General features: G+C 44.9%; 1 protein-coding gene across 1 annotated transcript in view; it reads right to left on the reverse strand.

The window, feature by feature from the left end:
• The window catches only part of myo15b (myosin XVB), a 461,255-nt gene that overhangs the window by 91,345 nt on the left and 353,353 nt on the right, over positions 1 to 16,557 (reverse strand). The window contains exons 43-45 of the mRNA XM_078529125.1: positions 13,361 to 13,457; positions 11,127 to 11,370; positions 7,046 to 7,149 (exon numbers count right to left, since the gene is read on the reverse strand). Of these exons, the coding sequence (XP_078385251.1) occupies positions 7,046 to 7,149; positions 11,127 to 11,370; positions 13,361 to 13,457 (445 nt within the window). The remainder of the gene's footprint in view (positions 1 to 7,045; positions 7,150 to 11,126; positions 11,371 to 13,360; positions 13,458 to 16,557) is intronic.

The following is a 16,557-nucleotide window of genomic DNA, read 5'->3' on the forward strand; positions in this document are numbered from 1 at the left end:
ATATATCTGTTACTGATTACTGACAGTCCCTGTGTACCGTACCTGTTACTGATTACTGACAGTCCCTGAGTACTGTACCTGTTACTGATTACTGACAGTCCCTGTGTCATGTACCTTTTACTGATTACTGACAGTCCCTGAGTACTGTACCTGTTACTGATTACTGACAGTTCCTATGTCCTGTACCTGTTACTGGCAGTCCGTACCCTGTCCCTGTTATTGATTACTGACAGTCCCTGCGTCATGTACCTTTTACTGATTTTTGACAGTCCCTGTGTGCTGTACCTGTTACTGATTACGGACAGTCCCTGTGTACTGTACCTGTTACTGATTACAGACAGGCGCTGTGTCCTGTAGCTGTTGCTGATTACTGGCAGTCCCTGTGTACTGTATCTCTGTACCTGATTACTGACAGTACCTGTGTACTGTACCTGTTACTGATTACTGACAGTCCCTAAGTACTTTATCCGTTACTGATTAGTGACAGTCTCTGTGTACTGTACCTGTTACCGATTACTGACAGTCCCTGTGTACTGTACCTGTTACTGATTACAGACAGTCCCTGTGTAATATACCTGTTACCGATAACTGACAGTCCCTGTGTCATGTATCTTTTACTGATTACTGACAGTCCCTGAGCACTGTACCGGTTACCGATTACTGACAGTCCCTGTGTACTGTACCTGTTACTGATTACAGACAGTCCCTGTGTAATATACCTGTTACCGATAACTGACAGTCCCTGTGTCATGTACCTTTCACTGATTACTGACAGTCACTGTGTACTGTACCTGTTACTGATTGCTGACAGTCCCTGTGTCATGTATCTTTTGCTGATTACTGACAGTCCTTGTGTCCTGTACCTGTTACTGATTACTGACAGTTCCTGTGTCCTGTAGCTGTTACTGGCAGTCCGTGTCCTGTCCCTGTTATTGATTACTGACAGTCTCTTTGCCCTGTACGTGTTGCTGATTACTGACAGTCCCTGCGACATGTACATTTTACTGATTACTGATAGTACCTGTGTAATATACCTGTTACTGATTACTGACAGTCCTTGTGTCCTGTACCTGTTACTGATTACTGACAGTTCCTGTGTCCTGTACCTATTACTGATTACTGACAGTCTCTGTCTACTGTGCCTGTTACTGATTACTGACAGTCCCTGTGTTCCGTACCTATTACTGACAGTCCCTGTGTACTATACCTGTTACTGATTACTGACAGTATCTGTGCAATATACCTGTTACTGATTGCTGACAGTCCATGTCATATGTCTTTTACTCATTACTGACAGTCCTTGTGTCCTGTACCTGTTACTGATTACTGACAGTTCCTGTGTCCTGTACCTGTTATTGATTACTGACAGTCTCTTTGTCCTGTACCTGTTGCTGATTTCTGACAGTCCGTGTCCTGCATCTCTGTAACTGACTACTGACAGTCTCTGTCTACTGTGCCTGTTACTGATTACTGACAGTCCCTGTGTCATGTACCTTTTACTGATTACTGACAGTCCCTGTGTACCGTACCTGTTACTGATTACTGACAGTCCCTGTGTACTGTACCTGTTACTGATTAGTGACAGTCCCTGTGTCATGTACCTTTTACTGATTACTGACAGTCCCTGTGTACCGTACCTGTTACTGATTACTGACAGTCCCTGTGTACTGTACCTGTTACTGATTACTGACAGTCCCTGTGTCATGTACCTTTTACTGATTACTGACAGTCCCTGTGTCCTGTACCTGTTACTGATTACTGACAGTCCCTGTGTCATGTACCTTTTACTGATTACTGACAGTCCCTGTGTCCTGTACCTGTTACTGATTACTGACAGTCCCTGCGTCATGTACCTTTTACTGATTACTGACAGTTCCTGTGTACTGTACCTGATTACTGACAGTCTCTGTGTACTCTACCTGTTACTGATTATTGACAGTCCCTGTGTCATGTACCTGTTACTGATTACTGACAGTCACTGTGTCCTGTACCTGTTACTGATTACTGACAGTCCCTGTGTCCTGTACCCGTTACTGATTACTGACAGTCCCTGTGTCATGTACCTTTTACTGATTATTGACAGTCCCTGTGTAATATACCTGTTACTGATTACTGACAGTCCCTGTGTAATATATCTGTTACTGATTACTGACAGTCCCTGTGTACCGTACCTGTTACTGATTACTGACAGTCCCTGTGTACCGTACCTGTTACTGATTACTGACAGTCCCTGAGTACTGTACCTGTTACTGATTACTGACAGTCCCTGAGTACTGTACCTGTTACTGATTACTGACAGTCCCTGTGTACTGTACCTGTTACTGATTACTGACAGTCCCTGTGTCATGTACCTTTTACTGATTACTGACAGTCCCTGTGTACTGTACCTGTTACTGATTACTGACAGTCCGTGTGTACTGTACCTGTTACTGATTACTGACAGTCCCTGTGTCATGTACCTTTTACTGATTACTGACAGTCCCTGTGTACTGTACCTTTTACTGATTACTGACAGTCCCTGTGTACTGTACCTGTTACTGATTACTGACAGTCCCTGTGTACTGTGCCTGTTACTGATTACTGACAGTCCTTGTGTCCTGTACCTGTTACTGATTACTGACAGTTCCTATGTCCTGTACCTGTTACTGATTACTGACAGTCTCTGTCTACTGTGCCTGTTACTGATTACTGACAGTCCCTGTGTTCCGTACCTATTACTGACAGTCCCTGTGTACTGTACCTGTTACTGATTACTGACAGTCCCTGTGTCATGTACCTTTTACTGATTACTGACAGTACCTGTGTAATATACCTGTTACTGATTGCTGACAGTCCATGTCATGTGTCTTTTACTTATTACTGACAGTCCTTGTGTCCTGTACCTGTTACTGATTACTGACAGTTCCTATGTCCTGTACCTGTTACTGATTACTTACAGTCTCTGTCTACTGTGCCTGTTACTGATTACTGACAGTCCCTGTGTTCCGTACCTATTACTGACAGTCCCTGTGTACTGTACCTGTTACTGATTACTGACAGTCCCTGTGTCATGTACCTTTTACTGATTACTGACAGTACCTGTGTAATATACCTGTTACTGATTGCTGACAGTCCATGTCATGTGTCTTTTACTTATTACTGACAGTCCTTGTGTCCTGTACCTGTTACTGATTACTGACAGTTCCTGTGTCCTGTACCTGTTATTGATTACTGACAGTCTCTTTGTCCTGTACCTGTTGCTGATTTCTGACAGTCCGTGTCCTGCATCTCTGTAACTGACTACTGACAGTCCCTGTGTACTGTGCCTGTTACTGATTACTGACAGTTCCTGTGTCATGTACCTTTTACTGATTACTGACAGTCCCTGTGTCCTGTAGTGTTACTGATTACTGACAGTCCCTGTGTCATGTACCTTTTACTGATTACTGACAGTCCCTGTGTACCGTACCTGTTACTGATTACTGACAGTCCCTGTGTACTGTACCTGTTACTGATTACTGACAGTCCCTGTGTCATGTACCTTTTACTGATTACTGACAGTCCCTGTGTACCGTACCTGTTACTGATTACTGACAGTCCCTGTGTACTGTACCTGTTACTGATTACTGACAGTCCCTGAGTACTGTACCTGTTACTGATTACTGACAGTCCCTGTGTACTGTACCTGTTACTGATTACTGACAGTCCCTGTGTACTGTACCTTTTACTGATTACTGACAGTCCCTGTGTACTGTACCTTTTACTGATTACTGACAGTCCCTGTGTACTGTACCTGTTACTGATTACTGACAGTCCCTGAGTACTGTACCTGTTACTGATTACTGACAGTCCCTGTGTACTGTGCCTGTTACTGATTACTGACAGTCCCTGTGTCATGTACCTTTTACTGATTACTGACAGTCCCTGTGTACTGTACCTTTTACTGATTACTGACAGTCCCTGTGTACTGTACCTGTTACTGATTACTGACGGTCCCTGTGTACTGTGCCTGTTACTGATTACTGACAGTCCCTGTGTCATGTACCTTTTACTGATTACTGACAGTCCCTGTGTACTGTACCTTTTACTGATTACTGACAGTCCCTGTGTCGTGTACCTGTTACTGATTACTGACAGTCCCTGTGTCATGTACCTTTTACTGATTACTGACAGTTCCTGTGTACTGTACCTGATTACCGACAGTCTCTGTGTACTCTACCTGTTACTGATTATTGACAGTCCCTGTGTCATGTACCTGTTACTGATTACTGACAGTCCCTGTGTCCTGTACCTGTTACTGATTACTGACAGTCCCTGTGTCATGTACCTTTTACTGATTATTGACAGTCCCTGTGTAATATACCTGTTACTGATTACTGACAGTCCCTGTGTAATATATCTGTTACTGATTACTGACAGTCCCTGTGTACCGTACCTGTTACTGATTACTGACAGTCCCTGTGTACTGTACCTGTTACTGATTACTGACAGTCCCTGAGTACTGTACCTGTTACTGATTACTGACAGTCCCTGAGTACTGTACCTGTTACTGATTACTGACAGTCCCTGAGTACTGTACCTGTTACTGATTACTGACAGTTCCTATGTCCTGTACCTGTTACTGGCAGTCCGTACCCTGTCCCTGTTATTGATCACTGACAGTCCCTGCGTCATGTACCCTTTACTGATTTTTGACAGTCCCTGTGTACTGTACCTGTTACTGATTACTGGCGGTCTCTGCGTCCTGTACTTGTTACTGATTACTGGCGGTCTCTGCGTCCTGTACTTGTTACTGATTACTGGCGGTCTCTGCGTCCTGTACTTGTTACTGATTACTGGCGGTCTCTGTGTCCTGTACTTGTTACTGATTACTGGCGGTCTCTGTGTCCTGTACTTGTTACTGATTACTGGCGGTCTCTGTGTCCTGTACTTGTTACTGATTACTGGCGGTCTCTGCGTCCTGTACCTGTTACTGATTACTGGCGGTCTCTGTGTCCTGTACTTGTTACTGATTACTGGCGGTCTCTGCGTCCTGTACTTGTTACTGATTACTGGCGGTCTCTGCGTCCTGTACCTGTTACTGATTACTGGCGGTCTCTGCGTCCTGTACTTGTTACTGATTACTGGCGGTCTCTGTGTCCTGTACTTGTTACTGATTACTGGCGGTCTCTGCGTCCTGTACTTGTTACTGATTACTGGCGGTCTCTGTGTACTGTGCCTGTTACTGATTACTGACAGTCCCTGTGTCATGTACCTTTTACTGATTACTGACAGTCCCTGTGTACTGTACCTTTTACTGATTACTGACAGTCCCTGTGTACTGTACCTGTTACTGATTAGTGACAGTCCCTGTGTCATGTACCTGTTACTGATTACTGGCGGTCTATGCGTCCTGTACTTGTTACTGATTACTGACAGTCCCTGTGTACTGTACCTGTTACTGATTACTGGCGGTCTCTGCGTCCTGTACTTGTTACTGATTACTGACAGTCCCTGTGTACTGTACCTGTTACTGATTACTGGCGGTCTCTGCGTCCTGTACTTGTTACTGATTACTGACAGTCCCTGTGTACTGTACCTGTTACTGATTACTGGCGGTCTCTGCATCCTGTACTTGTTACTGATTACTGGCGGTCTCTGCGTCCTGTACTTGTTACTGATTACTGACAGTCCCTGTGTACTGTACCTGTTACTGATTACTGGCGGTCTATGCGTCCTGTACTTGTTACTGATTACTGACAGTCCCTGTGTACTGTACCTGTTACTGATTACTGGCGGTCTATGCGTCCTGTACTTGTTACTGATTACTGACAGTCCCTGTGTACTGTACCTGTTACTGATTACTGGCGGTCTCTGCGTCCTGTACTTGTTACTGATTACTGACAGTCCCTGTGTACTGTACCTGTTACTGATTACTGGCGGTCTCTGCGTCCTGTACTTGTTACTGATTACTGACAGTCCCTGTGTACTGTACCTGTTACTGATTACTGGCAGTCTCTGCGTCCTATACTTGTTACTGATTACTGACAGTCCCTGTGTACTGTACCTGTTACTGATTACTGGCGGTCTCTGCATCCTGTACTTGTTACTGATTACTGACAGTCCCTGTGTACTGTACCTGTTACTGATTACTGGCGGTCTCTGCGTCCTGTACTTGTTACTGATTACTGGCGGTCTCTGCGTCCTGTACCTGTTACTGATTACTGGCGGTCTCTGCGTCCTGTACCTGTTACTGATTACTGACAGTCTCTGTGTACTGTACCTGTTACTGATTACTGGCGGTCTCTGCGTCCTGTACTTGTTACTGATTACTGGCGGTCTCTGCGTCCTGTACTTGTCACTGATTACTGGCGGTCTCTGCATCCTGTGCTTGTTACTGATTACTGACAGTGCCTGTGTACTGTACCTGTTACTGATTACTGGCGGTCTCTGCGTCCTGTACCTGTTACTGATTACTGGCGGTCTCTGCATCCTGTACCTGTTACAGATTACTGGCGGTCTCTGCGTCCTGTACTTGTTACTGATTACTGACGCTCTGTGTCCTGCACCTGTTACTGATTACTGACAGTCCCTGTCTCCTGTACCTGTTACTGATTACTGATAGTCTGTGTGGCCTTTACCCGTTATTGTTTTCTGACAATCTCTGTGTCTTGTACCTGTTACTGATTAGTAACAGTCCCTGTGTCCTGTGCCTCTGTTACTGATTAATGATGCTATATACTGTATCTCAGTTACTAATTACTGGCAGTCAGTGTGTACTGATCTATGTGATTGATTACTGACAGTTTCTATGTCCTATTTCTCTGTTACTGATTTACTGACACACCATGCGTTCTATTTCTCAATTATAAATCACTGGCAGTCAATGTGTATTGTACCTGCGTGACTGATTATTGACAATTTCTATGTCCTGTAACTCTGTTACTAGTGACTGACAGTCTGCGTGTACTGCATCGTTGTTACTGATTACGGACAGTCTCTGTGTACCGTATCTCCATTATTACTGACAGTCCTTGTGTGCTATGCCTTTGTTACTTATTACTGTCATAGTTGGTGTATTCTGTACCTCTTTGCGTAGGTAGAGCTTCCAAGGTATATTGATGTACGAGAAGTATACACTGGCCGTCCTCCTGTACAAATGGGTTTTGATATCCTCATCTTGTAACAACACTGTTAAGATAAAGAGAAGAAAAAAAAAACCTCTCTTTTTATGGCATTTTTCATGATCTTTCAATGTCCCAAACTGTTATATAACTAATGAAGTACACAGTGAAATAATGTTACCGTCGTGGTCTAAGAAAATGAAGCTGTCAATTAGTGCACCACGAGGCCCCAGGAACAACAATCAAGCATGTGACCATTTAATCTATTTTCACAATGCTGGTTGAGGATGAATATTGGCACAGACCAGGAGAATTCCGCTTCTTCAATCAGTTGCACTGTGAAGGCCAGATTGGGCCTCAGTTTCATGGTTCATCTTTAAGGAATAACCTTAAATATTACAGTGCTGTCTCAGTACTGCACTGAAGTGTCAGCCTAGACCACGTGCTGAAGTCTTGGAATGGAGCTTAAACCCACAACCATTTACCTCAGAAGTGAGAGTGCTGCCCACTGAGAAAGTGATATGAAAGTATGAGAAAGTTTGAGCCAGATGATCACTGGTTGTTGCTCAGAGCAGCAGCATCAGCCTGTCCAGCAACAAGGTTCTCAGTAAAAAGAATACTGGAGACGATCACAAAGACATGGACAGAGAAAGTACTGCATCTCCTGTGGAGATGGTACAATGTGAAAGGGATTTATTCTCTAGGGTAAACTTTACAAAGTTGTGCATTAGTTTTAACGCACAATTTTTAAAATTCTTTCATGGGAAATGGGTGTCGCTGGCAAGCTCTGCATTTGTTGTCCATCCCTAATTGATGAGCAACAAATATTGGTCTTGCTAGCAATGTTCCCATCCTATGAAAGAATAAAAAAAGAGCTGGTGGTGAGCTGCCTTCTTGAACCGCTGCAATCCATGTGGTGTTGGTACACCCACAGTGCTGTTGGGAAGGGAGTTCCAGGATTTTGATCCAACAACAGCAAAGGAACGGCGATATATTTCCAAGTCAGGATAGTGTGTGGTTGGAGGAAAACTTGCAAGTGATGGTGTTCCCATGGGTCTGCTCCACCTTGCCCTTTTAGGTAGCAGAGGTCACGGGTCTGGAAGGTGCTGTCGAGGGAAGCTTGGTGAGTTGCTGGAGTGCATCCTGTATATGCTGCTACTGCTGTCACTGTGTGTTGGTGTGGAAGTGGTGAATGTTTTAGGCATTTCAGCTTAAATGCCTGATACAAGATCCAGCAGAGTGAAGATCTCTGCGGGAGTCTGAATTCATAAGATCTGACCCTGATAAGGTCTGGTAAACTGCATGATTACTCCATCTCATGGTATGTTGAATTCAATTAATTAATTTTTAAAATATTTGGAATTGAAAGCGAATCTCAGTTATGGTGCCATGAGACTATCATCGATTGCCATAAAAACCCAACTGGCTCGCTCATATCCTTTACGGGAAGAAATCTGCATCTTTACCTGGTTTGGCCTACATGTGATTCCAGACCCACAGTGATGTGGTTGATTCAAATGCCCTCTGAAGTGGCCTATAGCATGCCATTCAGTTGTACCAAATTACAAGAGAAAAATCAAAAAGGAATAAAACTGGACAGACCACCCAGCGTCGACTTAGCTACCAGAAACGACAACATTATACTCAGCCCTGTCAACCCCAAAAGTCCTCCTTACTAACATCTTGGAGCTTATGCCAAAATTGGGAGAGCTGTCTCACAGACTAGTCAAGCAACAGCCCGACATAGTCATATTCACCAAATCTCACCTTACAGACAATGACTCAGACACCACCATCACTATCCCTGGGTATGTCCTGTCCCATTGGCACGAAAGACCAGCAGAAGCAGTGACATAGTGGTGTACAGTCAGGACAGAGTTGCCCTGGCGGTCCTCAATATTGACTCTGGGCCTCATGATGTCTAAACTGAGTCCTAAAGGAATATCTGTATCTGCTAGACTAGGTCTGCGGCAGATGGTGAAGGAAAAAACAAGAGGTTAAAGACTTGCTTGACCTTGTCCTCACGAACCTACCTGTTGTAGATGCATCTGTCCATGACAAATGTAGGAATGACCATCGCACAGTCCTTGTGAAGACCAAGTCCCGTCTTCACGTTGAGGATACCCTCCATTGTGTTGTGTGGCACTATGTTAAATGGGATAGATTGAGAACAGATTTAACAGATCAAACTCTGCATCCATGAGGTGCTGTGGGCCATCAGCAGCAGCAGAATCTGTAACCTCATAGCCCAGCCTATCCCCCACTCTACCATTACCATCAAGCCAGGGGATCAACCTTGACTCAATGAAGAGTGCAGGAGGGCATGCCAGGAGCAGCACCAGGCATACCTAAAAATGAGGTGTTAGCCTGGTGAAGCTACAACACAGGACGATTTGCATGATAAACAGCGGAAGCAACACACAATTGAGAGAGTTAAGTGATCCCACAACTAATGGAGCAGATCAAAGCCCTGCAGTTCTACCACATCCAGTCGAGAATAGTGGTGCCAGTCTGCAGTCAATTCAATTCACTGGTTTTGGCCCTGACAACAGCCCGGCAGTAGTACAGAATATTTGCACTCCAGAACTAGCTGCACCCTTAGCCAAGTTGTCCCAGTGCAGCTACAGTACTGGCATCTACCAGGCAAAGTGCAAAATTGCCCAGATACGTCCTGTCCTCAAAAAGCAGGACTAGTTCAACCTGGCCAATTACTGCCCCATGACTCTACTCTTGATCATCAGCAAAGTGATGGAAGATGTCGTCAATAGTGCTATCAAACAGCACTTAAACAGCAATGACCTAGTTCACTGATGCTCAGCTCAAGTTCTACCAGATCCGCTCAGCTCATTGCAGCCTTAGTCCGAACATGATAACAGAGCTGAACTCAAGAGGTGAGGTGAGAGTGACTGCCCTTGAGATCAAAGTAGAATTTGACAGAGTGTGGCATCAAGAATCCCTGGTTAACTGAAGAAAACTCTCCACTGGTTTAATTTACTTAGTACAAAAGAAGATGGTTGTTGTTGGAGGTCAATCATCTCAGCTCCAGGACATCTCTGCAGGAGCTCCTCAGGGTAGTGTCCTCCGCCCAACCATCTCCAGCTCCTTCATCAATGACCTTCCTTCCATCTTAAATTCAGAAGTGGGGATGTTTACTGATGATTGCCCAATGCTCAGTACCATTCGTGACTCCTCAGATACTGAAGCAGTCCATGTCAATTTGCAGCAAGAACTGGATAACATTCAGGCTTGGTCTGATAAGTGGAAAGTAAGATTCACATGACACAAGTGCCAGACAATGACCATCTCTGACAAGAGAGAATCTAAACATCTTCCCTTGACATTCAAAGCAATTACCACTGCCGAATCCCCCACTATCAAAATTCTGGAGGATACCATTGACTAGAAACTGAACTGTGGCTACAAAAGCAGTTCAGAGGCTGGGAATTCTGAGATGAGTAACTCACCTCCTGACTCCCCAAAGCCTGTCCACCATCTACAAGACACAAGTCAGGAGTGTGATGGAATGCTTCCCACTTTCCTGGATGAGTGTGGCTCCAACAAAACTCAAGAAGCTCGACACCATCCAAGACAAAGCAGCCTGCTTGATCGGCATCCCAACTGCCAACTTAAACATTCATTCCCTCCACAAAGACCCACACTGGCAGCAATGTGTAATATACACCAGATGCATTGCAGCACCTCACCAAGGCTCCTTAGACAACACCTTCCAAACCAGCGACCTCTACCACCTAGAAGGGCAAGGACATCAGATGCATGGGAACACCGCCACTTGGAAGTTCCCCTCCAAGCCACTAACCATCCTGACTTGGAAATGTATCGCGTTCCTTCACTGTTGCTTGGTCAAAATTCTGGAACTCCCTCCCTAACAGCACTGTGGATGCACCTACACCACAGGTGCTGCAGCGGCTCAAGAAGGCAGCTCACCACCACCTTCTCAAGGGCAATTAGGATGGGCAACAAATACTGGCCTAGCCAGTGATGCCTACATTCCATGAAAGATTTTAAAAATGTGCTTGGCCTTACCTGCCCCTCTCTTTTGTGGAAGTGCGGAGAACTGAAATTCACTGGTCGATGTTGATGGTGAAGGGGGATCAAAAGGAGGAGGTGGGGGAAGAGGTGGCAGTGGGGGTTCAGTTGCTGGTGGAGAAAATATCCGTGTAAGTTGGTCTTGTATGGAGCGCTGAGAGGACAGGGGAAAATTCTGTGGTTTTGGCAATGGCTTAGGTGGAACCTTTGCAGGCGGTGTTTCCTTTATGGCAGAGGAATCCTGCAGTAGAAATAGACACATTTTTAGAGAAAGCATTGATCTTCATTAATAACCTTTCAGTCATATTTACTTTCCTCAAAAACTTCAGTGTGCTTACATCACATCAACAGATTAGCAATTCATGAGCTCTGTGACAGGTGTACCTAACTCTTTTACTCCTCACTTCCTGAACGGATGTGCCCCACCTCTGCTTGATGCCTCTCCTGCCCCATTGATCTGACTCTGATCAGCCACCATCTGACAGTTAACTTGAGTGATCACTCACCTGGCTACAGGTGTCTCAAGGGATTGTGATATCTGAGAAACCAGGTAGAGGAAAATCTTGTTATTCAATACTAAGCACTGTGAAACAGTTTGAGTGAGGTTTTAAGGAATGCACAAGAGCGGGAAACATGACATAATTAGGCGCAATGCGAAATCCCATTACCCAATGGCAGGTTGAGATGCAGAGATTGAGTCGGCAGCATTCTTGTGGCATGTCGGGCCTCACTCTGGCCTGTGGTGGGTTCATACTTGTAATACATTTGCATGCCATGAACTCTCATTTGCGTAGAGCTTTTAAAAAATTACCTCCTACCTCCAAGATAAAGTCAGCAGCGCACGAAAATCTCATGGCACCCAGTTGACATTTGTTTGAAGGTGGCATGTACCAATCAGCTTTGTGCAGCTGTGTCTGAGGTTTTCCTCATTGAACTCTGTGGCATAAGAAAAGGGAGGAGGAAAATGGCAGCTTGCATGGAGGCTCAGGACCAGTGAGACAGTGGGTTGTGTGGAGTGGGGTCAGGGGCTTGAAGGAGCGGAAGAGGGAGCCAGGGGAGGACAGAGAATGGGGTCGGGGGCTTGGAGGAGTGATTTGGGAAGAGCCTGGTGTCCTGGGTATGGTGGGGGTAAGGGGAACAGTCAGTCAAATGAAATTAGGGGCCTAAAGGGCAGTGTCAGTACTGTCTAAATGTGGGTCCATCTCAGGGTGTTGGCTTCACCTACAATATTTCAATTATTCCTGCTGAGAGTGATCTCAGACAATGTCCTTTACAATACATAGAGGGAGAGCCAACTGAGCCTGCAAGCTCACAGGGTGGTGAGTATAACACTGGACACCAACAGGAACATTCAATGAAGGGTGAACGCAAAATACAACATCGTTTCATCACAATAAAGGAAATGTCCCTAACTCCCCCGTAACCATCAATATGTGCCAACCATGAGGCATGTCAGTACATTTAGCTCTGGCTAAGCTGGTCCCAACAAAAAATGATGATGCACATCTGAATAAATGCAACATGAAATATTTACAAATGAAATTTAATTTTGAAAAGAACCTGCTGAGCACAGTGTTTCATCATGCTCCTGACTTGTGCTTCGTAGGAGATGGACATGCTTTGGGAAGTCAGAAGGTGAGTTACTCATTACAGAATTGCCAACCTCTGACCAAAGATCCCAAAAGCAGGAATGAGAGAAAAATCAATTTCTGTGTTTTGGTGGTGTTGTCCGTGGGGGATATGTTGGCCCCGGCACCAGGAGAACTACTTGTTCTTCTACAAATTGAGCTAAGAACCATCAGGTCAGATGGGCAGAGCCTTGTTTTAATATTTCAACCAGAGAATGGCATCTCTCAAAATGCAATACTCCATTATACAGGACACACTGCCCCACTGAAACTGTGTGTGTGTGACAGAGACATACAAATTACACCAGATGTAAAGCACATTATTCTTACTCCATTTTCTATTTGCTTCTTGTAACTGGTATTCCACACACTGTTTTTAATTTATGTATCAGATTACCATGGCCTCTCCGAAATTAGATTAATCTCCAGGACGGTGCTACATGGCAGAGACTTGGGAAGGATAAAATATTGTCCATTTTTCTTCATTTTCTTCTTGGTTATGAAAATATTGGAGATGAAGAATAAAGGACTGTCTAGGTGGGTGTTTGGAGGTCATGTGATAAAATCTCCAGGCATATGCCCAAGCAGAGTTGGCAAGCCTACCTTAGCCTCTGGAGGAGACGCTGGTCGTCGCATTCCTAAAACAGATAACGCCTCATCCTTGGGATTGCTTTTCTTCAGGAATGGTTTTGCCGACCTCCTACAGCAACAGTAGAGAGATATTAGATGTGGGAACCAACAGGACAGTGTGGGGGGAATGCATCAAACACCCAGTACAAAGCTGGTCAGCTGATGGGCTCCACACAAGGGTCAGAACACTTTAAGCAGGTAAGTGACTGGGGTATTCAATAAACACAAAGCATGGTCTGCAGCTTTTCAAAAACCAGACACTGTTAGATACCAAAAGCAAAATATTCAGTTCAAAGGTGAATATTTTGAATTAAAAATGCAATGACACCATGTCTGATGCAAAACGGAGCGGAGTTTCTCAATAAAAGCCTGAGGGTCAAGGCCCAAATCGAGGCAGTTGGAGCAGCAGCTAACCCCAACAGAAACCCTGTCAGAATTCAAAAAGTCTGACGGAAGTGATGTCGGGGAAAGCAGAGAGCTGATTGGTAGGTAGTGGGTAAGTTGTTTTTCTCCACTTTAAAGCTATATTAAGGAAAGGTAAGAGTTCTAGCTTTCTTTTTTAAAAAAGAAAGAAACTTAAACAATTTTCTACTTGGCTTAAATTTAAGGTAAGAATATTTTAACTAAAGGTATGGCAGGGGGGTGCTCAGTCCCATGTGTTGCACAGCCTGCAGTATGTAGGAAGTCTTAGATGTTCCTGGCAGTCCGGATGACCACATCTGCAGGAAGTGCCATTGGTTTGACCAGCTTGAGCGCCGGATTTCGGAGCGTGAGCTTATGCTGGATGCACAACAGTGCACCCGCGAGGCTGAAAGTTATGTGGATAGCACATTTTTAGACATGGTCACCTCGCAGCTTAAGGAAATGCAGTCAGAGAGGGAATGGGTGACCACCAGTCAGAAGAAGGGAGGCAGGCAGGTAGTCAGGAAAGCCCCAGAGTGCATCCCACTCAAGAATAGTTTTTCTGTGCTGGAAAATGGTGAGAGTGATGGTTCCTCTGGGGAATGCAGCCAGAGCCCAGCTGCACAAGGTGGGAAGAAAGAGAGAAAGAGCAATAGTGGTAGGAGACTCAATAGTGGGGGGGTACAGACAGGCATTGCAGCAGCCACAGAGATGACTCCAGGATGGTGTGTTGCCTCCCTGGAGCCAGGGTCAATGATGTCACTGAATGGCTGCAGGGCATTCTGAAGGGGGAGGGCAAACAGTCAAAGATTGGGTTCACATTGGTACCAATGACATAGGTTGAAAGAGGGATGGCGTCCTGCAACAAGAATTTAGGGAGTTAGGTAGCAGATTGAAAAGCAGAACCTCAAAGGTTGTAATTTCTGGATTACTTCCGGTGCCACGTGCTAGTGAGTATGGGGATAGGCGGATAGAGCAGATGAATATGTGGCTGAAGAGTTGGTACAGGAGGGAGGGCTTTAGATTCCTGGATCACTGGGTCCGTTTCTGGGGAAGGTGGGACTTGTACAAGTTCGATGGGTTGCACCTGAACTGGAATGGGACCAACAGGGGAGATGAGGGCATAGTGGTATTGTCACTGGGCTAATAATCCAGATACCCAGGGCGAAGCTCTGGGAACCCGGGTTCAAATCCCGCCATGGCAGATGTCTAATGATAACCATGAAACCATTGTCGATTGTTGTAAAATCCATCTGGTTCACTAATGTTCTTTAGGGGAGAAAATCTGCTGTCCTTACCTGGTCTAGCCTACATGTGTGACTCCAGACCCACAGTAATGTGGTTGGCTCTTAAATGTCCTATGAACAAGTCCAATTAGGGATGGGCAATAAATGCTGGCCAGCTCTGAGGGTGATGGGTATCAATCAGTGATGCCCACATCCTGTGAATGAAAGAAAAACATTCTTGCTGGAGGCAGTTTGCTACTGCTGTTGGTGGGGGTTTAAACTAATTTGGGGGCGGGGTGGGATATGGAGTGGAGGTACAGCAGGGGGTGATGCTGTAGAAGAAGTGTACAAGTGTGGAAGAAAAACCAAGTCAGTCTGGAAGGCAGAGCGTATATAGTTAAGTTAAGGCACGTGGAAGCATGGCAAGGCTGGATAGCATTTATTTCAATGCAAGGAGTCTTGTGAGTAAGGCAGATGAATTGAGGGTGTTAATTAATACATGGGGATATGAAATCATCGCTATCGCGGAGACATGGTTGAGGGAGGGGAAGGACTGGCAGCTCAATATTCCTTGATATAGAATCTTCAGGCGAGACAGGGGAGGGGGTGTAAAAGAGGAGGTGGTATCGCAATATTGATCAAGAATTGTTAATTACTGCAACAAGGAGGGGTGATATCTTAGAAGTTTCCTCAAATGAGGCCATATGTGTAGAACTTAAAAACAAAAGGGGGGCAATCACTTTGCTGGGAGTGTACTATAGGCCCCCAAACAGTCAGGGGGAGATAGAGGAGCAGATATGTAGGCAAATCTCAGAGAAGTGTAAAAATAATAGGGTAATAATAGTAGGGGATTTCAACTTCCCCAATATTAACTGGGATATACAAAATGCAAAAGGCTTAGATTGGGCAGAATTCTTAAATGTATCCTGGAGAGCTTTTTAAGCCAGCACATAGAAAGTCCTACAAGAGAGAGGTGGTGCTGGACCTAATTTTGGGGAACGAAGCCGGGCAAGTGGTAGAAGTGTCAATGGGGGAGCATTTCAGTGATAGTGACCATAACTCAGTAAGATTTAAGGTACTTATGGAAAAGGACAAAGATGGACCGAAATAAAGGTTCTGAATTGGGAGAAGGCTGATTTTAATATGATAAGGCAGGATCTGGCCAAAGTGGACTGGGAGCAGCTACTTGTAGGAAAATCTACAGAAGAGCAGTGGGAGTTATTCAAAAAGGAAATAGTGAGAGTGCAGGGCCAAGATGTTCCTGTAAAGGTGTGGGACCAACAAGTCCAGAGAGCCCTGGATGTTGAGAAATGTACAGGATTGGATAATGAAGAAATGGGAAGCTTATGGTAGATACCAAGTGCTCAAAACAGCGGAAGCCCTAGAGGAGTATAGAAAGTGCAGGGGGTTACTTAAAAAAAAAATTAGGAGTGAAGAGGGGGCATGAAAAAACACTGGTGGGTAAAATAAAGGAAAATCAAAAGCCGTTTCATAAGTATATTAGGGCCAAGAGTATAACCAGGGAAAGAGTAGGACCCATTA

The sequence above is a fragment of the Cetorhinus maximus genome, chromosome 24 (assembly GCF_964194155.1).
Source record: "Cetorhinus maximus chromosome 24, sCetMax3.hap1.1, whole genome shotgun sequence".
NCBI classification, from domain to species: Eukaryota; Metazoa; Chordata; class Chondrichthyes; order Lamniformes; family Cetorhinidae; genus Cetorhinus; species Cetorhinus maximus.